Source organism: Artibeus jamaicensis, unplaced genomic scaffold (assembly GCF_021234435.1).
Source record: "Artibeus jamaicensis isolate MK-2021 breed Jamaican fruit bat unplaced genomic scaffold, CSHL_Jam_final contig_65, whole genome shotgun sequence".
Classification (NCBI taxonomy): Eukaryota; Metazoa; Chordata; class Mammalia; order Chiroptera; family Phyllostomidae; genus Artibeus; species Artibeus jamaicensis.
Window position 1 is genome coordinate 3,668,193 of NW_026521913.1, and position 23,457 is coordinate 3,691,649.

The window sequence follows — 23,457 nt, forward strand, 5'->3', positions numbered from 1 at the left end:
GAGTGTAGTGGAGAAAGTCAGTGTTCTCCCATAACTGATGGGGCCCAGAAAAATTATACAATATCTGTGAACCTAAGTTTCCTCACGTGTGTAATGGGTAAGGCTCCCAGAATCTCTCCTACACTTGTATGAGGTTTCTTACATATATACACAGGTATTATATGCAAAACATCTGTAAAAGCCTAGCACTCAATACTTTGTGTTACACTGACACCTCCCCACTACTTAAATTTGCATCTAGATCAGTGGTGGGAGCTCAGCATTGTCTTTCTATTGAGGGAAAAGACTGGAGAAATAGAGTCTTCTGAATATTGAAGATGCTCTCTTCCCCAGGGGTCAAGGATGAACCAGAGATGTTTCTTGCCAGTATCTGTGTGTTCTGCTTTCAAGATGTCTTCTGGCAAAGACATTCTCTTGGATTTTGGTTAAAATGTCTACCACTTCTGTTTTAACATCAAGGGGACCAAAGCAAACAGCTGAACACTGTGGGGTTCTATTTTTCAAAACGATTCGACTTCAGTGAAAATTGGAGTTGCACACTGCCCTTTTAGTTTCTACCCAAAGGGATACCAGATCCTTTATGGCACAAAAGTTTTCATGTTCACAGGGGCCACATCTGTTGCTTTGACATCGTTGTTTCATAGGCTGCCAACAAGTGTCTCTTAAGCCTTTTTTTGATATTTGGATGCTTTACAAACCTTAATCTAAACATACTTGGATCCTCTCTTCTGCCACTAACCTCATGTTTGTCATGTAAGTATTAAGGAGCTCTGAGTGCACTGTCACCCTAAGTCTAGGAGACCAGTTGCATTCAAAGAAACAAGGCCAAATAAAAAATTTCAATCATTACTCATGTCTCTCAAATATTTAATTGGATGATGTGCTTCCTTCATAGAAACTTAAACTCTACCATCCTTTTTTGAACACCCAAATCCCTGGGGGCCTTTCACTTTTCTATCCCTAGTACAGCGGTTCTCAAAGTGTTGTGCCTAGACCACCAACATCAACAGCAGCATCATTTGAGAACTTGTTAGAAATAAAAATTCTCATGTATCACCCCAGACCTACTTCATCAGAAAGTGGGAGAATGGGGCCCAGACATCTGTGTTTTAACAAGCCCTGTAGGAATTTGCTGGGTCCTCAGTACCACTAAGTCAATGCCTTCTCCATCCTACCATTCCCACTTTTCTCATTTGCAGCCTCACTCTCCAAAAGATAAAGGATACCATACACAGTCAGTCATACCCACCCTTCCTCAGTGCTGAATCCACCAGTCACTTTCTTTCCTCCCTGCAGAGGGAGAATTAAGGTGATACTACCCACCCATTGAATTATTTTATCTAGGTACAGATAGAAGTGCCTGCAAGTGCCCCAAGGGAATAAAAAGGTATTAAACTTCTAGCACAATTCCCCTCATAACAGCATTTACTGTTGTTACCAAACAGCAAGTGAGGTCCTGATCCCCACTGCCCATATGCAAATTCTGGAGGGAGAGGTGTGGTGAAAAAGGAAAGGAGTGTTTTATCCAAAAGCTGTTACAATTTTGGAAGAATGACAAGCTTCTGCCTCAGAGCCCATTTTCTCTAAAACACCCAAGAAAAATAACCCTGCCACACTATGCCAGGCCAGGCAAATCCTGGGCTATGCTGGGAGTTTCTTCTCCCATTTAAAAATACTGTCCTTTGGGAAATGCAGGCAGCTGCAGCACGATCAGATCATCCGGGTGGATCTTGGAGGAAGAGAGAGGCCTATTCTCTGTCCTTCCTCTATTTAATTTTTCTGGCCCATAATTCCATGTGCTCTGGAAGTGTCCCACTTTCTGGTCAATCCTGTCCCCTTTCAGGCTAGGATGGCAGGTCTGCACCTCCCCCTGCCATGGCTGCCCAGGGGTAGGGAGGTCTGTCACATGCTATGCTAGCTTATTTAACATTGCCTCAGGTAACCTCCTACAGCCCCTCTTTCCTCCTCTCAGCACCATGCTGGTGTCTTTATTGGGTAGAAATTGAAGGGGAAGTCTGAAACCTGGGTGTGGGGGCCTATCTACAGAGGTGCCTGGTAGCCAGCCATCCCTTCTGGGGAATGGGAGCACTTAGAGCCACTGTGTGAGCTCAGACCAGGCAAGGCCAGCTACTGAGCACATGACATCTGCCAACCATGTTCCTCTATAACTATAGTTCTCTAAAGATAATTCTTTTCAAAGGGATAACCAGAATCTTTCCAACATACTGACATAGTAAGGTACTTGGGCTTAAAAAGCAATGTTTTGAATTTCTCTTTCTATTTTAAGAACTTGTAGTGGAGAAAAATATTGTGAATCAGCTCCCTAGCCATGGGATTAATGTTTAGTAACTTCTTCTATAAGCAACAAATTGTAAAAATTTCAGACTCAACAACACTGCACATTAAAGCTAATTGCAGGAGTGAGGTAGGAGTGAGTGGAGGTGGTAGTCATAAAAAGACAGTTTCCTCGGCCCATATTCCTGGGGTTACAACTCAGTATGATGGGAGTGTGTCCCAGGAATATGTATTTGTAACTGACTTCCCAGGTAATTCTGACATGAGCCCAGTGTAGGAACCATTTATGTAGACAGTTCCTCAAAATTGGCAGTCTTATCTATAATGAGACCTAATTCCCCCTGTAATTGCTCACTGTAACTAACCTCTTTTTATGAGCTTGTTTTCCAAACCACATTTTCTAGTTCTCAACAAATCATATAACTTCTAGATCACATCATTATGTCAGGGCTTATCAGGTATAATTATTAACTTATTTAAACATTGCATAGCTGAGGTCATTACCTCATATTATAGTACTCATGTGCTGAATTGGATGTAGTAAAAAGTGTTTCATAAAGCTACATGCTTAAACTATCACCATGATGAATGAGAAGGTCCAGGAAGATATACGGTATCTGTCAAGCATGAGGAAATCTGTCTATATCGTGTTGATAAAGACTTCCTAACAACCAGCATTTGTCCCAAACATAAAACCCTTCCATATATCCTAGCCCATCAGAAGTGATCTCACTTGCTTTTGAATTCCCATAATGCTTTGTATTCCAATTTATGGACTGGTTGTATTTTTGCCATCTCTTATGTGCAGAGGTTTTCCAACTTGTTTTTTATAACTGCCATCTTGGTACTCACATCTTGTATATGCTCAGTGTATATAAACATGCTCAAAGTATAAATGTATAATTTTTATTGCATATATATTGTATCATCAGCCATTTTTCCTAAATCATAAAGCAAAACCCAGTTTCATTTTATTCTGTTTTGCCAGCACTCCCAAATTTTGTCAAATGGACATTTCAACTATTACACTTATTTTTATTTTTTCAGTAATAATTTATGTTTTACTTTTATGCAGAAATACATAACAAGTTTTTCATCTGAGATCCTGAATCCCCAGGCATCCCCCCACTCAGTGCTTTACACTGGACCACCCGTCTCCCCTGCTTGGTCCCTAGGGGATCCACAGAGCAAGCATGTAGGTCACTGCAGCCAGACCCTTGTACCTTAGTGTGAGGTCCAGTGTTGATTCCATAGCTCTTGCCCCAGAACACAAGACTGGACTCGCAGGCATAACAGATTTACTCCTTGTCCCCTTTCTCCAGGCCTTCATTGTTCCTGCTGGGTTGTAATGAATAAGGGACATGCAAGATGGCAACCAAGAGAAGAGAAAAGTAAGGTCAGGGAGAGAGACTTTAGCGTCTCCCTCATCTTGTGAACACTTCACCCCTTCTAGACGTGATCAGAATCCTTGACCCCACCCTCTTTGGTCTCCTCCTGAAGGTCAGAGTGTGCTGTTACCAAGAGCTGTATGGCCATGGATGTAGCTTCTGTGCAGTTTTTACTTACATAACAAAATGAAATAGCCAAGGATCTTGTCAAAAAAATCTCTTTCTGATTTAAACAGAAAAAATTATTGCTGAAGAAAGTTTGAAATTTTTCATGAAAAACTGTGTATTTTCTTAGTGTATTATACTTATAAGAAATGTTTTGATTGGTTCTACCTTATATTTTTCTCCTAATATTGGAAGTTCATATAATTCCCAACTTTTAAACCCCATCTACACCATTTTATTATTAATTTTGTGACATTATGTGCTATCCTTAACACCTCATTAAGTCTGAGTTATTCTTTGACTAGTATAATATGCAGTTATGTTAAATATCTATCTTGAGCTAAGATTTAATGTCATTCGGCAAATATTTTTGTCATTGTTTTTGAACAATTCAAAAAGCAGAGATTTTAGTAAGTTAAGTTCTGCCATTTAGATTGATAAAGACACTTGTTCTCTCTCTGCATTATTTACTTGTTCAAATAAAAGTATAAATGGAAGCAAATAATTATAAATCGCTTGTTTTGGTTGCCCTTGTTATGCCAAAAAAAAAAAAAGAAGAAGAAGAAGGAGAATAAACAAGGAAGGTTGACAGGTTTCTACTGCACAGATGGGTAAGCAACGTGAAAAGTTTACATTTATCATGTTCACAATAAATCAGCAATGTCACCCTCTTTTTTTTGAAGGATAAGGATGTTTAGAGCTCATTTTGTAGCTGTCCTCCCAAAGCATGAAATGAAACACAATACCTTTTACTTATTTCCCTGGATACTCTAATCCTTCCCTGCTTTACAAGTATCTCTGAGCTGTTCCTCCCTTTGTATCCACAGCAACGTGAAATCCCCACTGGAATTATCTGCTGTGAAAATGCAGGTGCACTTGTTTAATGTTTCATTGGTTTGAGCACTTAACTTGAACTTTTTTTTTCCATGACATGGTGACCTTTGATTTCAGAGCAGAAGGCTCATGATAATGTTAAGTATTGCTTATATACATTAAGCCAATACTATTAGATCTAAGAGTCATGCTTTTTCTGTGGTTGTGCTGTTCTTGACATTTTGTCTAATGCATGCCCAAACCCAAGATGTACCGTGTGACCTGCTATTTTATTTGCAGGAACTTTTAAATATTCATAGGTATTCAAATTAAAAGTCTTAAATATTAGATCTCTATATTTCATCCTCAGAGAATTGAAATCTCTTAGAATTCTACATTATAAATGTCATGATTTTGGTACCAATATTCTTAGTTATAAATTTTTATTTTTTTAGAAAAAGGGGAAGGGAGGGAGAAAGAGAGGGAGAGAAACATCCCTACGTGAGAGAAACATCTATCAGTTGCCTCTCACCTGCCCACAGCTGGGGACATGGCCCACAACCCAGGTATGTTCCCTGACTGGGAATTGAACCAGTGACCTTTCAGTTCTCAGGCTATGCTCCATACACTAACCCACACCAGTCATAGATATAAATTTAAGAATTTAGCACTGGCTGGTGTAGCTCAGTGGATTGAGCACCTGCCTGCATACAGAAAGGTTGCCAGTTTGATTCCCGGTCAGGGCACATGCCTGTGTTGCGGGCCCAGTCCCAGCTGGGGCCGTGTGAGAGGTTACCAATCAATGACTCTCTTACACTCACATATAGGTGTTTCTTTCTCTCTTTCTTTCTCCTTCCTTTCCCCTCTCTCTAAATTAAAAAAGAAGAATTTCAATAGTTGGATGTTTCTAAATCTGATTAAAATTAAATTAAAAATGAGAAAATATGGTGATAACCTCATGTAAAGGCATGGGGAAGGCAGTTAACTTGACTGACTCACAGAAAGGTCAATATTACAAAAAAGGTTGAGGAGGTTAGATTAGATCCCACCCATGAGGAACTATATACCATGCTCATGAATTTGTACATAACATTTCAGTAATAAAAGTAGTCAACATTCAGTGAAAATGTCTTATATAGCAGGCAATATTCTAAACATTCTACAGATACTATTTTATTTAATGCTCACAGCACCTCTTTGTGGCATTAGGTTCTATTGCTTCCATTTTACAGACTAGATAACTGAGCCACAGAGATGTTAAATAATTTGCCCATGGTCAAAAAGTGAGAAAGTTCTAGAGCCAAGAGATCAACTGAGACTATCCAAAACTCCAGCCCATGTTCTTGTCTGCTGTGCTCTGCTGCTACCAACATGGGGAGCAAACAAGGAGATTTTAAAAACCAGGAACGACTGAGATTGGATTTAATTTTTTTTAATTTTTTTATTGATTATGCTGTTACAGTTGTTCTATTCCCCCTTTAGTCCCCTCCACCCTACCCCTCATCCCCACCATTACCCCCCCTTTAGTTTATGACCATGTGTCTCAAGTCCTTTAGATTCTATATTTCCCATGCTATTCTTGCCCCCCATCTATTTTCTATCTACTGTCTATGCTACTTATTTTCTGTACCTTCTCCCCCCTTCTCCTCCTCCCACTCCCCTCTTGCTAACCCTCCTTGAGATCTTCATTTCTATGTTTCCACTCCTGATCTAGCTGTCCTTTTAGTTTGCTTTCGTTTTAGGTGTGGTTGTTAATAACTGTGAGTTTGTTGTCCTTTCACTGTTCATGTTTCTTTAACTTCTTTTTCTTAGATAAGTCCCTTTAACATTTCATATAATAAGGGCTTGGTGATGATGAACTCCTTGAATTTGATCTTATCTGAGAAGCACTTTATCTGTCCTTCCATTCTAAATGAAAGTTTTGCTGGATAGAGCAATCTTGGATGTAGGTCTTTAGATTTCATGACTTGGAATACCTCTTTCCAGCCCCTTCTTGCCTGTAAGGTCTCTTTTGAGAAATCCGCTGACAGTCTGATGGGGACTCCTTTATAGGTGACTGTCCCCTTAGCTCTTGCTGCTTCTAGGATTCTCTCCTTCATTTTAATTTTGGCTAATGTAATTATGATGTGCCTTGGTGTGTTTCTTCTTGGGTCCAACTTCTTTGGGACTCTCTGAGCTTCCTGGATTTCCTGGAAGTCTATTTCCTTTGCCAGATTGGGGAAATTCTCCTTTATTATTTGTTCAAATAAGTTTTCCACTGGTGGCTGTGCCTTTCCCCCTTCTGGTACCCCTATAATTCGGATGTTGGAATGTTTAAAGATGTCCTGGAGGTTCCTAAGACTCTCCTCATTTCTTTGAATTCTTGCTTCTTGACTCTTTTCTGTTTGGCCATTATTTGCTTTCTTCTGGTCCACTCCATTGATTTGAGTCCCAGTTTCCTTTTCACTGCTATTGGTGTCCTGTGCAATTCCATTCATTTCAATTAGTTTCACCTTCATATATTTGTCTAATATGTCGGTATAATCAACCAGTTCTGTGAGGATCCTGATCACCAGTGTTTTAAACTGTGCGTCTGTGAGTTTTGCTATTTCTTCATCACTTAGATCTATTGGCTCTGGGGCTCTGAGATCCTCCTGCGCCATTCTTGGTCTGTTCTGGCCCTTTAAGTGTGAGAAGCAGTGCCTTGGACTCCCAGGTCACTGGGTTGTGACGCTGTATGTGGGGGCGTGGTCAGAGTGGGGAAATGGCGGCCCCCTCTGCTGTTTCGCACAGCTGGGTGCGGAGGAGCAGCGCCTTAGGTGGTTCACCTGGGCGGGGCCACTCAGAGTCGCTGGGTTATGACGCTGTATGTGGAGGTGCGGTCAGAGCAGGGGAATGGTGGCGCCCTCCACTGCCGCTGGTCGTGGGGACTTGCCGGCCCGGTCCAACCGCCCACTCTCTCGCCTGTCCACCCGCGCACAAATGCGAGACCTCAGTCAACACGCAGCCCTGCTGCCTCACTGTCTCCCCCGAGGTCGCTCGCCTGGTTGCTCGCTCCATCGCTCACTCGGTCCGACCCTGGGCCTGGATTCCACGCCTGAGTCCGTCTGACCGAATTTTCCTGTGCAACCCTGCTCCGCCAGCCGCTGGTTTCGCCCTTTACCGGTCAGGCTGAAGAATTTGTTGTTAACGGACTTCCGAAAAGTTCAATTTTCCGTGTTCTGGCTGTGTTTTCTGTTGCTAATATTTAGTTTTCTCTAATCTTGGTTGTGTGAGAAGGCACAGCACATCCACCTATGCCTCCATCTTGGCGGAAGTCTGGATTTAATTTTTAAAAAGGTTTCCAGTAGCTGTGTGAAAGACAGGCAAGAGAGGGAGAGAGACTTGTGCTAGAGAGACTATCCCTGAGGCTATTTTCCTAGGCAAGAAGGTAAGCTAAGGTAATGTGTCCTAAAAATGGCAGATGGGAGGCATTCGAGAGATGTGGACAAAGTAAAAGTAACTGAACATGGTGACCAGTTGTGGGTAGTGAGAAAGGGAATAAGAGTCTGAAGTTGGCTCCCAAATTCTGATCTTGGATAGTGGTTAATTGATCATACATTTGATGGAGATAAAGGAGGAATGGAATAGTTGCTTAAAGATCTTTATTTGGACACATATTGAACTTGGGGTGCCAAAGAAGCAGTCCTGTTAGGGCTGATAGGCATTTGGAAATTAGGTTTTGAGCTCAGAAGAAAGCTATAGTGTAAATGTAACATGAAGTCATGATGGTAAAAAGCATCATCCAGGGAGATTGACATGAAGACTGGGAAGCATGTGAGGGATAGATGGGCAAAGGAGGAGAAGCTAGTTAAAAAAAAAGCCATCATAAAAGAGAACCTCATGATGACAATGCTGTCTCAGATAGCATGTTCTATCTGAGTGGGTGGGGCCTCCTCCACAGGTCCATCTTTCACCATTTCTTTTGCCCCCTGTTCCTCATGATCTGAAATAGTAATGATATCCCACCGTTGCTAGGGCCTGGATGACTCCCCATCCTTATTGCAAATCAGAACCCTACACATGCCTTCCTTCCATCAAACCCTGTCAAGTGGCTGTCTGTTTTCAGCCTGGATCCTGACTGATACAAGGATCTTCTCCCATTACCACCCATTCTTCCTTCATAAGTCAACATGAGTAGAGACTTCAGTATTCAGTCTACACTTCATCCTTGCTAACAGAACCCTGGGCAATGCAGTTCTCGGGAAAACCCACCGTATTTCTCATTGAAAAACCACATTTTCTAGCCCCCCTTGTTGCTACATTTGGCCATGTCACTGAGTTTTGCCAATGTGAGCAGAAGTGCTATGTGAAATTTTAAGGAAACTTCTGTAATGGGTAATTCTTTATACCCAATCCTCCTTCCTTCTGTAATGTGGATGTAGGATATAATGGCTGCGGCTCTGGGAGCCACCTTAGACCTGAGGAGACCTTGAGAATAGAAGCCTCCTTAAAAAAGCAGGGCCATGGCCATGTCTTTTGAATCAGAGGGAATGAAAGAATAATGTAGATAGTAATGCTCTGGAAGTTGCAAGAAGGGAAACAGAAGGGGATGCCTGATCTCTTTTTTTTCTTTGTCTTTTTAATGATGCATGAAATGTACTCACTTGAGAATGTAGTAGGAGAATAGTAGGGAGAACAAGAATGGTTAAAGTGGGTGACCTTGAAGACTGAGTGAAGGACTAGAACAGCCACAACGAAGACGACAAAAGAAATTTGGCTAAGTCTAAAGAAAAGGAATGGAAAGCTGGTGCCTTTATAGGCAAAATCCAGAAAATACCTTGTCCTCCCAAATCTTTTGGAGAAATCTCTAATTGCATAATAGCATAGTGCAGGATACTGCAGTGTGGTAATTTGGCAACTTACAAGCTATTTTATCCATGTCGTTAAAGCATTCAAATTATTCAATGCCAAAGGTGTTAGTTTTTATAGTAAAGGACATACCTAGATAATTACTCAGGCTGTTATTCACATAGAACTTTAAGAAGGGCCTGTATCTAAAATTATTGTTAGTACAACATAAACTACATTTCCATCACATACACACCAAAGCCAAAATAAATTGTACTGTGTGAATATAAACATGTATTATTACTTGCATTTTCCATGAAATGGTAATAAATCAAAGGCCTGTCATCAGTGTGCATTTGCAAACTGGCAACCGTAAGTAGCTGGGGTTAATTGTGACCTTTATGTTATTTGAACATATTCAAAATTTTTATTATTATTAGAGGATAAGATGTGCTTGGTTTTCTTTGTATCAAGTAAGAATATTTACTCTTAAATGACACACATCCTTAGAGACTTTAGAGCAAAACCTTTCATAATATTTAGCTATTTTTAAATGTCAGGTGCAGTTGAGTTTATTACATTGCTGGTCCATGCTGTCACCAAAAGTCTCCAGCTTTTAGTGGTACTTAACAGATTGTCAGTAAATTGATAGCATTTCCACATTTGGAAAATTTCCAATTTCCTTATTGGGAAAGGAAGGCAGGTGTTTTCCCCAAACTTGGTGAAGGTTTTTGTTCTGTTTCATTTCGCTTTTTCTGTTTTGCATTTGGTTGGTTTAAGAGGAGGTATGAGCTAAGAAGAGATTTTGGTAATGAAAACAAATATCTTTCTTACTGTCCTGAAGCCTGTGTAAAGATCAAGGTCACCCAAAAAATTTTGCTGACTCTAGCTGGAGGGTACATTTGCATCAAGTATGTTTTCAATACTGAAGGGAAAACACAGCGTAAGTTTTAAGCAGAAGTTCTTTAGAAGCCTCCACTTACACACTCACATGCACTGTTTGTACTGCTTAACATTACTGAGGACTGAGTAGAGGACATCCGGGTAAATGGAGAGGGCATTACTTGGGAGCAGAAGACATGGTTTTGCTTTCTGGCCCGGCAGCTTGTGAGCTTCGTGACTGTGAACAAATTATCTACCATCTCCAACCTCGATTGTCTTCTTTATGAAATATGGATAGTAAAGTCTTGACCCCTGCACCCGTCCCTAGCACAAACTGCCTTGAAGATTAATCTCTATGATAAATGCCTGTGAACATGCCTCAGGCCCTGGAAAGCCTAATGCAAATATGAGGCAGTTTTGCTCTTGGAAGGAATTCTCTAGAATTTACTTTAATGTCCTGATTTGAGAGAGAGAAATATACAGGGTGAGGCAAAAGTAGATTTACAGTTGTTTGTATGGAAACAAATATAATAACTAATAAATAATGCAAGAATAAGCACTGCTGTATGTACTCACAAGTGTAAATCTACTTTTGACCCATTCTGTGTGTGTATATCTATCACCTATCTCTCTCTCTCTCTCTCTCTCTCTCTCTCTATCTATCTATCTATCTATCTATGCATGAAAGTATTAAAGCTAATGTTGACTGATGAAAATTAAATGATCTTTAGATCCCTGTCCACAGTTTAGCGTCTACAGGGCAGTGGAGACAGAGGTTAGGTACAGGTTAGATGAGATGACATTCACACCCTGCCTCCAGACTTCCTACCATATGGTCTTGGACAAAGCAACATTGCCTCAGTTCTATTTAATAAAATGAGGATAATAACATTGTATTGCTTCACAGACTAAATGAAAACATACAAAGCACATGATTATAACCAGTCATAGTTTTAGATAAAAGGATTATGACCCCAAGCTGTTTGTTAGTAATCTGAAATTCAAACTTTACATCAACTTACACTAAATTTACTTCCTCAGTTTTAGATTTTATTTCATTTTACTCTGAGAAGAAAATTTAAAAAAATTAAATGCTGTGTGTCATTACAGTGCTGCATCTTTCTAAAGTTTTTGTAATTAGCCACTCCAGTACCATCTTCCTTTCATTTAAATGGTCAGTTGGTTCTGTTTGAAACTTTGTGCAAAAGGAGTTGCTGGGTTCAAAGAAAAATTTAACAGTTGGGTGGTACATGAAGTAAGGTTAAACTGAATTACAATTGTCCCTTGAACAACACAGGTATGAACTGTGCAGATCCATTTATATATGGATTTTTTTCAATAAATATTATAAAGGTATTTTCCTTATGACTTTCTTAACATTTTTATCCAGCTTTATTGTAAGAATGTAGTATGTAATAATATACAAAATATGTGTTAATCAATTGTTTACAATATCAGTAGTAAGCTATTAGTAGTTCAGTTTGAGAGGAATCAAAAGTTATACATGGATTTTTGACTTCCTGAGGAGTCAGCACTGTAACTCTCAGATTGTTCAAGAGTCAACTGTATAATAAACTTTCACCGAATAGTGCTTTACCTTTTTTTTGTGTTATTTTTTCTTTCTCCTTAGCTCTCACCTGAAGTTTAGTAATCTCACACTAATTTCAACCCATGGACTCCCTGGAAAAAAACTTCTGGACACTGAACAGAGGAAGTTTTTAGCAAGCGAGTATGAATTCTATTTGCTTTTTCATTCTGAGCCCTAACTATTCTAATGTGTATGTAGTCATTTCTGTGCTAAATAGATGTCAGGCTAGAAAGAGAAAAGTGGTGAGCTTTTCTTCTGGATTATAGATGTCACTTAGGACATATGAGTACAAACCTGGTAATGAGTGAATGGTATTTTCTGTTTATGGAAAGACCTATGCTTTCTTCCAGACAACTGGGATGGAGCCTTCTGGCCTGGTCACTGCCTGTGTTCTGCTGCCTTGTAGTATCTGAGTGACACAGCAGGGCAGAGGAGCTTGGTGGCTATATTTTCATCACAGTAGGCAACTCCTCCAAGGTTCGGAGTCGGGAGATAAAGGTCCAGTACCTCACTGGGATGTGGGTCTCACACTTATCGCAGCCATTTATAATCAGGGCCTGATTGGCAAGACCTTCTGTGCCACTCTAGGCAAGCTTTGTTATTTGCATCCCAGTAGAATCCCATTTCATTATCACACAGCTTCCATTAATTGTAATTTCCTGTAGCAAAACAAGAGTACAAGAATTATTAGGCTCCCTTCCTCTAGATGCAATGTTCAAATTTTTCTAATGAGGAGGAAGGAAATTGTTCCTTCTCAGGGTATTCATTTTAGAATCGATGACAAAGGGATCCTCTTTCCTCTGTGAATAACATTTATGTTTCCTTCAAACAAAGAGAAAACCTGCATCTTTCTTGTTAGCAGAATCAGGCTCATTTTGACTTAATACTTTTTATCAGACTATGAACCTGTTGTGTTTTTTTTTTTTTTTTTTTGAAGGGCATCATTAGGATGCAGGGGGGAAAAAGGAAGCCAGGTGGATGCGGATTCAGATCCTGCCCCTCCTACAAAGGGGATTTAATTCCCTGAACTTTTGGATTTTCTTTTACTGTGAAAAGTGTATGATAAGCCAACCTTGCTGGAGTTTTTTGTTAAAAGTAGTATAACATTAAGTTCTGACAGAGAGTAGAGACTCAACACATGCATATTCCCTTCCCTCATTGCCCTCTTTCTAAATTACATGATTCCCAGGAAATGTTGTTATTGATAAATGTCTCACAGGAACCTAATTCAGTCAGCTTGTTAAAGGTTTCCATCAGCCCCTGTGTTAAATATGTTATAGCAGAGAACAACCAGAAGTGACTTTCTGCTGGTGTGATGCTGTGTGGGATCTGTGTGTGGTTGGTGGAAAGTCCCCTGATTGGTGCCCCTGCTTCTGTTCCTGCCTCTCCATGTTCCCAACACAGCAGCCAGAACAGTACTGCATATGTGAGTCAGATCACGCCAACTCCTAACTGTCCAATATGGTGGCCACTGGCCACATGTAGCTATGTAAATTTAAATTGATTAGAATTTTAGATTAAAAATTCAGCTTCTCAATTATGTTAGCCATATTTCATGTGCTCAGATAGCCACATGTGGCCAGTAGATGCCATGTCAGTCAGCATAGCTACAGAACTTTTCCATCATCACAGAAAGTTCTAGAATGCTTCAAAACAAAATCTATCCCTGTTCACTTATTTCTCTGACCTCATGTTTTACCATTTTCACTCTAGCCATACCAGCCTCCTTAATATTCCTGAAACAGAACAGGCAGGTCCCCACCTTGGGGGTCTTTGCTTTTCTCTAAGTCTTTGCTGAAATGTCAACTTTTCAATAAGTCCTGTCCTGACCACCCATTCATTAGCAACCAACACTAATACTCCAGTCCTCCTTACTCTGCTGTATTTCTTCTTTCTACTGAAATCCTTGTAAATATTATATAATTTACCTTTTAAAATTGTGTTTTCTCTTTATATTCTGAATCCTTCAACTACAGTGTAAACTTTATGAGGGCAGGGATTTTTTGCCTCTTTGTTCACTGATGTGTCCCCAGCATCCAGGACAGAGGTTGGCATGTAGCAGGTGCTCAGTAAATTATGTAGAAAAAATGAAGTTTTATCCAAACTTACCTGTGAAAGTCATCTGAATCAGTTTACAGCTAGGAACTAAATGGCACAGCGAGGTGCCTCTGGATGGGTAACTGCATGTTATCATCATTCTAGAAACTATAAATTGAAACATCAATAAGATGTTGTCTTTTAAATGGTCCTCATATCACAATAAAGGAAATTATCCCTGGTCATGAAGTTTAAAAATAACAAATGCATTGACATCCATAAATTTAATAATTTAAATTTCTCATTTTAAATACAAATTCTGAATTTTGCCCTAACCAGTGTTTTGATTTATTATTATTGTTACTATATATCTAATAGCCAGTTTTTGTCTTCATTCTCTGGCCCTGTCCAGAGTCTAGTGGAGGTGCTAATGACATGCTAGGGATGCAGCAGAAAGGAAGGCAGTGGGAAGACAAGAGAAAGAGGGTGCAGGAGAAATCTATTAATTGGACAATCGGCCCTGAGTAACTGAAAGTTAATTGTGATGCTCCTTTTTCCAAGAGTGTCACAGTAAATCCCTTTTGAAAACCTCCATGGTTCTTTCTCATTCTAAAGGGTACTGATTCCGTGAAGTGCAGGCCTCTCCCATAATTATATTTGCTCCCCTGGGGTTTGATTCTAATTTTACACTTGTAGCATTGGGCTAAGTATTCTGATACCAGATGTGGGGTTCCTACAACTTAAACAAGTGAGCTACTTGTCACACATGTCCTCTTCTAAAATTTTCCCATCCTGCATTTCTGCTTTTTAAAAATTATTAGCTATCTCTAGAATATTTTATTCATACAACCTATTACTTTATTTTCAAGTCTGGGTCAATTAACTTAAGAAACATGAAGTTTCATTGATGTTTCTTCTTTGGCTGCTTCTGTCTTCCCCAGAGAACGCCAGTGGACGTATTTCTCTTGTCTTCAAGCCGTGAGATAGTTTCTCTTATGTTAGAATCTTCATGCTCACTAACTCTGCTTAGGAAATAATTTTGGGAAAATATCACTTATAGTTTCCAATGTCTGCTTTCACCTGCCTGATGGATAAATTAAAGAAGGTCCAGAATGGATAGTGATATCCAGAACAGGTAGTAATTATATACACAGTGACATTTTAAACTGAGAAATGCCATAGTAACAGACTGTAAAAGCAGCACCCCACATTCCTCAGTGCTTCCTGAGGTTCCTAAAAATCAGCTCCCAAGTGCCACTTCCCACTAGACAAAACTTCAGATTTTAACCCTAAAATATGCATTCTGACATTGCACTATTATCCTACTGTTATTAAAAACAACATTGTCTTAGCCTTCCCCAAATTTCCCCTGAGAACTTTATCTTTGAGCAAATCCTCATAAGACTAATCCCTATGCACTATTTTTAATTTTTCCTCATCTTGGGCAACTGATGGTGCTGTTCCTATTATGCAGGAACTGTGATGCAAATGAGAACAATCATTTGTGGGTCTCATGAATGTACAAAATTAATGAAGTTTATTGTTTTTCTGTAAAGCTACCAAGATGTTTTTTTAAAAAAGACTTTCATCTCACTTTCTATTATTTTCCTGTTACAGGACAGCTCCCGATTTTCTTATTAAGAAGAAATTTTCTTGTTTTTAAGTGTTGTTTCATGGAGAGATACAAAGCCCAGATCTCCCTTCTCTTTCACAGGTCCTATAACGGGGTCTAATGTGCATCCATTATGGGGATTCTTTTTGTGTGTTGAGAGCAGACTCATGAGTGGATCAAAAAGAAAAATGTTCTCCCATTACCACGTTAGTCCTGTTTGCCTCCCAGGCGAGTAAACAGGATTATGTATCATTAATATCATTTAGAATAATACCCTTCACATATGCATTCCACTTGAAAAAACAGCATCTCTTACATTCTCACATTTATCCCTTACCATGGTCAATGCATGTAGGGAGGAAAATTATCCCATGTTGAGAGGTGAAGAAACTGAAGTATTGAAAGGTGATGCAGAGTCACAGGGTCCAGTCTTGGTTGTGACAAGGCAGGGGCACAGGCTTTGGCATAGTGAAGCCTAGATTTAAATGAAACACATTGTTCTGCCACCTACACTCTTATAGTGGCATCACAACAGAATCACTAGAGGGTCACATCAGGAGGTTACATCTTTCAGGAAGTTCTGAAAACAACCCTCATGAAACTCTAATGACCCCCAATGCCAACAAGAAACACACTTTTCTCACATTATAATGGAATGCTCAAACTCAATGGAACTGAGACAAGAAAACACATCCACCCTGGACCTGCTGTTTGCAAAAGTATCAGTACCCCATAAATCACCTTTGCCCTGTAGAGTGAATCTCAAAAGTCTCCAGGGACTGTAGTTGTTTTGAACACAATTCCCTAATTGACATCTTCTCTAAATAAAATGTATTCTGTTGTTTTGGCACAAATCCATACACTCCTTCTAAGAACGAGTCACTTACTGAAAAGTGTTAGCAAATAGGAAGGGTTCTCAATATTCAGAACTTTGAACCTGCCTTCAGGGATCCTGAGCAATGTCACTTTCACGGTCAATAGGACAAGTCAACAGCTAAAGTAAATTTATACTCACCATGAAACAGAAACAGAAGAAAGGGTATATATTATATATATTTATGATTCATACAACACACACACACATACACACCCTGTTGTGTACTGGCCATTTAGCTATAATGGGATGATGTCAATTTGTGACTGTCTCATGACGAAAAATCTCCTAGTATGTAGCTTTGGTGCTGGTAAATTCACAGCAAGAGCACAGGCTCAGCTCACTGGGGGATTTGAACCAGCTCACCAGATGTCTAATTAGTGCCTGCTGTCAGCTGCTCAAATGTCACTGATGGAGCTTCTCTCTCCGCAGCCACTGTTTTAATGATAAAGATCATGCATTGATGTCACTGTGCTCCTGGGTCAATGTGGTGGTTGGTAGAATGACTGCCATAGACCGAGCAGCCAAGCATGTCGTGGTTTCCCAAAAAGAAATTGTGCTCTATGACCATCTTATCCTCTGCACCGGGCAGCAGTACCAGGTGAGGCTATGCATGGCGTTCGGGGTGAATAATAGTTAATGTGTTTATCAGGCACACACTCTCTGGGTAAAGAGCATGCCTTCTCGCCTGGCAGCTGCCACTCTGTATTCATAAAAGTGTCCTGCAAAGCTCATGCACATGACCAGAATTGTGTCCAAAACCCTCATGGAAACCCATTCCAGGAAAAGCATTTTGCTCAAGGATAAAAATCACAGCAAGTCATAGAAATGTCATTTTTTAAGCTGTTCAACAGTCTAACACTTGCTGTTCTCCAGAACTGAATCCAGACACAACTCACATGCATTTATGGGAAATTAATTTATGCCTGAAGAGGCTAACATTTGGCGGTGGTGATGGGCTCATGCAAAAGTATTTCAAACATGCACACCTTTTGTCAACTGTTGTTTTATTTTGTCTCTCAGTTGTAAAACTAGGAAATGTGACTGATTGATTACCCAGTGACCATGCTGTCCATTTTGATTAAATTCTCAAACCATATTTGAGGAAAGCATTGCTGGATAACTGAAATTGTTTAATGTCTTAGGGAAGTGAACTTTAATATTCTCACTTTGCATCACACATTAGCATTGCATGTGGCCAACAAAATACGGCATCTCTTTAATTGAAAGAGATTTACTTTGTAACTCAAAGATGGGGTCATTTCATTACATTTCTCCCAGAAACCTGGATGGGCCTCCCTGTGGTGGGTTTGTTCCTGAGGAATATGAAGTAATTCATCCCTACCCCAGGCACTGTCATATTTTATCTGGTTCTTCCTTAGTTAGGCCATCTTGTGAATGGTCCTGGATTCAAAAGGTGTGTGTGCATGCACATGAGCATGCACACATGCAGGTTTCCCTTTCATAGCCAACCCAGGAGGAGGCAATACATGGTGTGGAACAGACGGTTAAGCAACTCCAAACATAATTACTTGCTGTTCTGAGCCTTGACAACACATTGAGATCATCACCTGGAGCACTTTAAAAATATATCCATACCTACCCCCTACCCACAGAAGCTCTGTTTTAATTATTATAGGGTGAGGACTCAATCATCAGTATTTTTTAAAGCTCCCAGATGATTCTAAGTCAAGGTGAAGAACAACTGACTTGAACTTTCTTGACCTAGAATCTCTCATCTATACCTTAGAGCAGAACTTCTCAAACTATCATGTGCACACATCTTCCCTGTGCATTTCATTAAAATGCAGAGTCTGAGCAGAAAGGGGGCAGGGTTGGCTGAGACACTGCAATTCTAACAATCTCTCAGGTAAAGCAGATGCTGCTAGTGACTAGGCCATATTCTCAGTATCAAGGTTTGGATCACCCTGTGAGTAATTTTTTTTTCTCTTCTTTTTTCTTTTTCCTAGTTAAAGGGTAAATATAAACTCAAGGAATATCTTATTTTAGTACTTAAGTATTCCTCTTTTTATGCATTAGGCCAGAATAAAACACCATGCACCCCTTTAGCTTCTGCTCCTTCACCTGCTCCACTGATTTCCAGCTGCTGCCTGTGACCATGGACTTCAGAAAATATGAGTGAAAGACTCAGGCATCTGTCCATGTGTGTCCAGCTGCCCCTGCAGCTTTAGTCTGTGGCACATTAATCTCTTACCATTTTCACAACAGGAAAAATGAAATGAAGAAGTGATAAAGGACTTCCAATTTAATTTTTCTAGAAATACATAAAAATTAAAGGTACGCAAAGAGTGATACCCACCGCCCCCCCAAAAAAAGCAGCGGCTGAATTCACTTCAGTGGTGGAGGGTTCCAGTTCTTATTTCTTTTCCTATTTTCTTCTCCAACTCTCTCATGGTTTTTGCCTCAGTCTTGTAACTTACAAAACAAACACAAGTAAATATGATGAAAATAAAGCAGAAACTCAAAGCAAGAAGATAACCTGTTATAAAATATAGTTACCAACCTTAACCTCTAGTCAGACCTTTAAATGGCATGTATCACTCTAAAATATTCAGTATTTTTGATGTCCAAATGCATAGCACTTTATCTTTTTATCAGATAATCCATGCACAAGACAAAACAAATTGTGCTGCAGGGTTGCATGTGAGAAGAGCTACTCTGTACTTCTAAGCCAAGGGCACCCAATTTCAAGTATTTCTGTTGTTAGTTATTCAATACTTTTACTCCTGAACTCCAAGTAATGCATTTATAGAAGTTTTTTTCCTTAATCTATCAACTTCTCACATTTTGGAAGATGAAGATATCTCGCTCCAGATTCAGTACCCTCTGATTCTCCTTCCCACCTTGCCTATCAATTCAACTATTTTTATTGGTGAGCACATGCTGCTTGTGGAAATCACTCAGAAACAGCTTACAACTGAGGCCACTCTCCTTAGCTCATGGAGAATCGCGCAGAAAGGGAGAAATGCCTGCCCCTTGTCTGGATTTGGGGTATCTCAAAAACAGGGAGAATAAAAATTTGTCAACTCAAAGTCAAATAAGGCTGGTACTGATCATGAGAAGACCATGGTGGGGACTCTCAAAAGGGTGATACTCACTAGAAGCCAACAGGTGGGGTAAGAACATCCAGCCAGGCCTGGGAGTGAGCCAGGATGTTTGTTATGGTAAGCTTGATGTGGGTTAGCAGTACGATGTGGTCTCCACAGAGGCTGATTACATCTTAGATGGGGTAAATAAGAGTGCGGCATCCAGAATGGTGCAGCCCCAGGAGAGAGCCTTCTACAAACAGGTAGAAAAGAGAGTTGTGCACACCACTTTGTCTTCCCTGTAAGAAATGATAAAGGCGCTCCCCATCACTCAACAGCACTGAACATGAAGAGACTTCACTGCATGTGAGGATGATAAAAGTGCAAAATAACAGCAAGAGGTCAAAGAAAAGTGGCATTTTAAAACAAAGCTGAAAATTTTTTGGCTTTTCCCATCTAGGAAATGGTGTTTCCTCCCCTCCGAATCTGGGCACTCTGATCAGTAGAGTACAAATGCAGTATTGTGACATAACTTCTGAGGCCCAGTCAAGGCCCATACATTATCTCCTTGTTTGTGTGAACTATTGCTCCTGGAACCCTGATGTGTCACATAGGAAGTTCAGATAAACTATGATTGCCATGCTGGAGATGCCATACATTGGTTCTCCAGTGGATAGTTCCAGCTGATCCCAGCCTTTCTGCCATGCCTGCCTAGGCACCAGATATGTGAGTAAAGCCATCTTGGGCCCCCACCAGCTGAATGTCATCAAGTGATCTCTGTCAGTAACACATGAAATAAAAGAATTGCCCGGCCAAACCCTACCCAAATTTCTGATGCAAAAAATCATGAGGAGTAATAAAATGGTGGTAGTTAAACTATTGGCAAACCACATTCAGCAATACATTAAAAAGATCATACACCATGACCAAATGGGATTCATCTTGGGGATGCAAGGATAGTACAATATTTGCAAGTCAGTGTAATACATCACATAAAATGAAAGACAAAAATCACATGACCATAGCAATAGATGTGGAAAAAATATTCAATAAGGTATAGCACTTATTTATGCAAAAAACACTCAGAAAAATGAAAGGAGCATACGTCAACCTAATAAAGGCCATATATGAAGACCAACGACAGCCTACATCATACTCAATGGGCAAAAAACTAAAAGCTTTCCCACTAAGATCAGGAACCAGATAAGGATGTCCACTTTTGCCACTCCTATTCAACATAGTATTGGAAGTCCTAGCCACAGCAATCAGACAAGAAAAATAAAAGGCATCCAAATTGGAAAAGAGGAAGCAAAACTATCATTGTTTGCAGATGACATGATAGTGTACATAGTAAATCCTATAGACTCGGCCAAGAAACTATATGACCTAATAAATGAATTTGGCAAAACAGCAGGATACAAAGTCAATATTTAGAAATCAAAGCCATTTTTGTATACCAACAATGAAACATCAGAAACAAAAATCAGGAAAAAAATCCCATTCGATATAGCAACAAGAAAAATAAAGTACCTAGGAATAAACCTAACCAAGGAGATAGAAGGCCTGCACTCAAAAAACCACACAACATTGAAGGAAGAAGTTAAGGAAGACACAAACAAATGGAAGCAGGTACTATGTTCATGGACTGGAAGAATTAACATCATCATAATGTCTATACTACCCAAAGAAATTTATAGATTCAATGCAATACCTATTAAAGTACTAATGGCATATTTCACAGATATAGAACAAACATTTCAAAAATTTATATGGAACCATAAACTGCCCCAAATAACTGCAGGAATTTTGAGAAATAAGAACAAAGTAGGAGGGGTCACAATACCTGATATCAAACTGTATTACAAGTTCACTGTAATCAAAACAGCCTGGTACTGGCATAAGAAATGACATGCACCAATGGAACAGAATAGAGAGCCCAGAAATAAACCCATGTCTCTATGGTCAATTATTATTTGACAAAGCTTGCAAAAGTATAAAATGGAGTAAAAATAGCCTATTCAACAAATGGTGTTGGGAAAGCTGGACAGCTACATGTAAAAACAAACAAACAAACAAACAAACAAACAAACTTGGCCACCATCTTACACCATACACAAACATAAATTCAAGGTGGATAAAAAAATTAAATATAGTCATGACACCATGAAAGTCTTAGAGGTGGATAAAGTCCTTAAATATAAGTCAGGACACCATTAAAGAAGGAAAATTCTTTAATTCTCAGGTATTCCACACAGCAATATTTCCACTGATATGTCCCCTAGAGCAAGGAACATAAAGGAAAGAATAAACAAATGGGACCTCATCAAATTAAAAAGCTTCTGCATGGCTAAAGAAAACAGCATTAAAATGAAAAGAGAAACAACTATATGGGAAAACATATTTGTCAATGATAACTTGGACAGGGTTTGATCTCCAAAATATATAAAGAACTCAGACAACTCCACTCCAGGAAGACAAACAACCCAATTTAAAAATGGGCAAAGGACTTGAACAGACACTTCTCCAAGGAGGACATACAGAGGGCCCAGAGACATATGAAAAGATGCTCTGCATCGCTAGCCATCAGATGCAAATTAAAACCACTGTGAGATACCACTTCACACAGGTCAGAATGGCCATCATAAACAAAGCAACACACAAGTGTTGAAGAGGATGTGGAGAAAAGGGAATCCTAGTAAACTGTTGGTGGGAATGTAGACTGGTGCAACCACTATGGAAAGCAGTATGGAATTTCATCAGAAAACTAAAAATGGACCTGCCTTTTGACCCAGCATTTCCACTGCCAGGATTGTATTCTAAGAACCCTGAAAAGAACCAATTGAAAAGAACCTGTGTACCCCAATATTCACAGCAGCACAGTTTACCTCCTTCTTAGGTTTATTACCAGGTATTTTATTTTTCTTGTTGCTATATCAAATGGGATTTTTTTTTCCTGATTTCTGCTCTAATGTTTCATTGTTGGTATACAAAAATGCCTTTGATTTTCAGATATTGACTTTATATCCCACTTTTGCCAAATTCATTTATTAGTCAAAAATAAGTTTATTTCTTTTTCTCATTATAAATATCTGGCAAAAAATAACTCAGGTCTGGTAAGGTAGCTCCCTGGTATCATCAGAAAACCAGGCCCTTCCGTATTTTGTTATTCTATTTTTAATATGTAGCTTCCATCCTTGACATCTTGAAGTAGCTGCTGTGGCTCCAGCCATTCCATTTGCAAGAAGCAGGAAGAAGGAAAGACTTGAGCAAAATGACTTCGTGTTGCCCCACCCAAGGACTCCTTTCCAACATGAATTGGAAAATGTAGTTTTTTCAGCCAGGCATATTTCTCAGGAATCTGTTACTAAGCAAGAAATGGAAGTAGGTTGTTAAGTAGGCCATCAGTAGTCCTTGTCATCCATAAGTGACTAGCTTGCTGAAAGGTAAGAGGTGGCCAGGAGGCTCTCAATAGCCAGTGATCCTGGCAATGTTCAATCCAGAATTATCTGATGGAGTAATTGAAGAGGTGTCTGCTACTCTTCAATCACAAGTTAGTGACAGTTTAGTGGCAGAAAATTCTCTAGTTTTGATAACAGCATTGATGGTACTTTTTATTAAATATCCCCATGCTCTCCTTTTAATCTTTATTTTTTCCTTGCTTTGATGACATAATATGAAATTTTTCATAGATCCTTTTTTATTTATTGAGTTCTGATTAAAATTCTATGCAGACAGATTAATTGGCCTTGGGATTTAAAATCCTAGCTTCAGTTTTACCTGTTCTGTGAAAATGCCACTGTATAAATATTAAAAACTATATATATATATATCCTATTAATTTTCCTTTAATTTCTCAAATTCTTTATAGTTTAGAAGTGTACAAATATGCCACATATTTGAGTGCACACCAGAATTACATGGGATATAAAAATGCAATTACATTTCAG

At 39.4% G+C, this 23,457-nt stretch overlaps 1 protein-coding gene across 1 annotated transcript in view; it reads left to right on the top strand.

Annotated features, from left to right (window-relative positions):
* The window catches only part of CFAP61 (cilia and flagella associated protein 61), a 430,478-nt gene that overhangs the window by 283,694 nt on the left and 123,327 nt on the right, over nucleotides 1–23,457 (top strand). Inside the window, exons 19-20 of the mRNA XM_053670941.1 lie at nucleotides 11,983–12,081; nucleotides 16,896–17,064. Of these exons, the coding sequence (XP_053526916.1) occupies nucleotides 11,983–12,081; nucleotides 16,896–17,064 (268 nt within the window). The remainder of the gene's footprint in view (nucleotides 1–11,982; nucleotides 12,082–16,895; nucleotides 17,065–23,457) is intronic.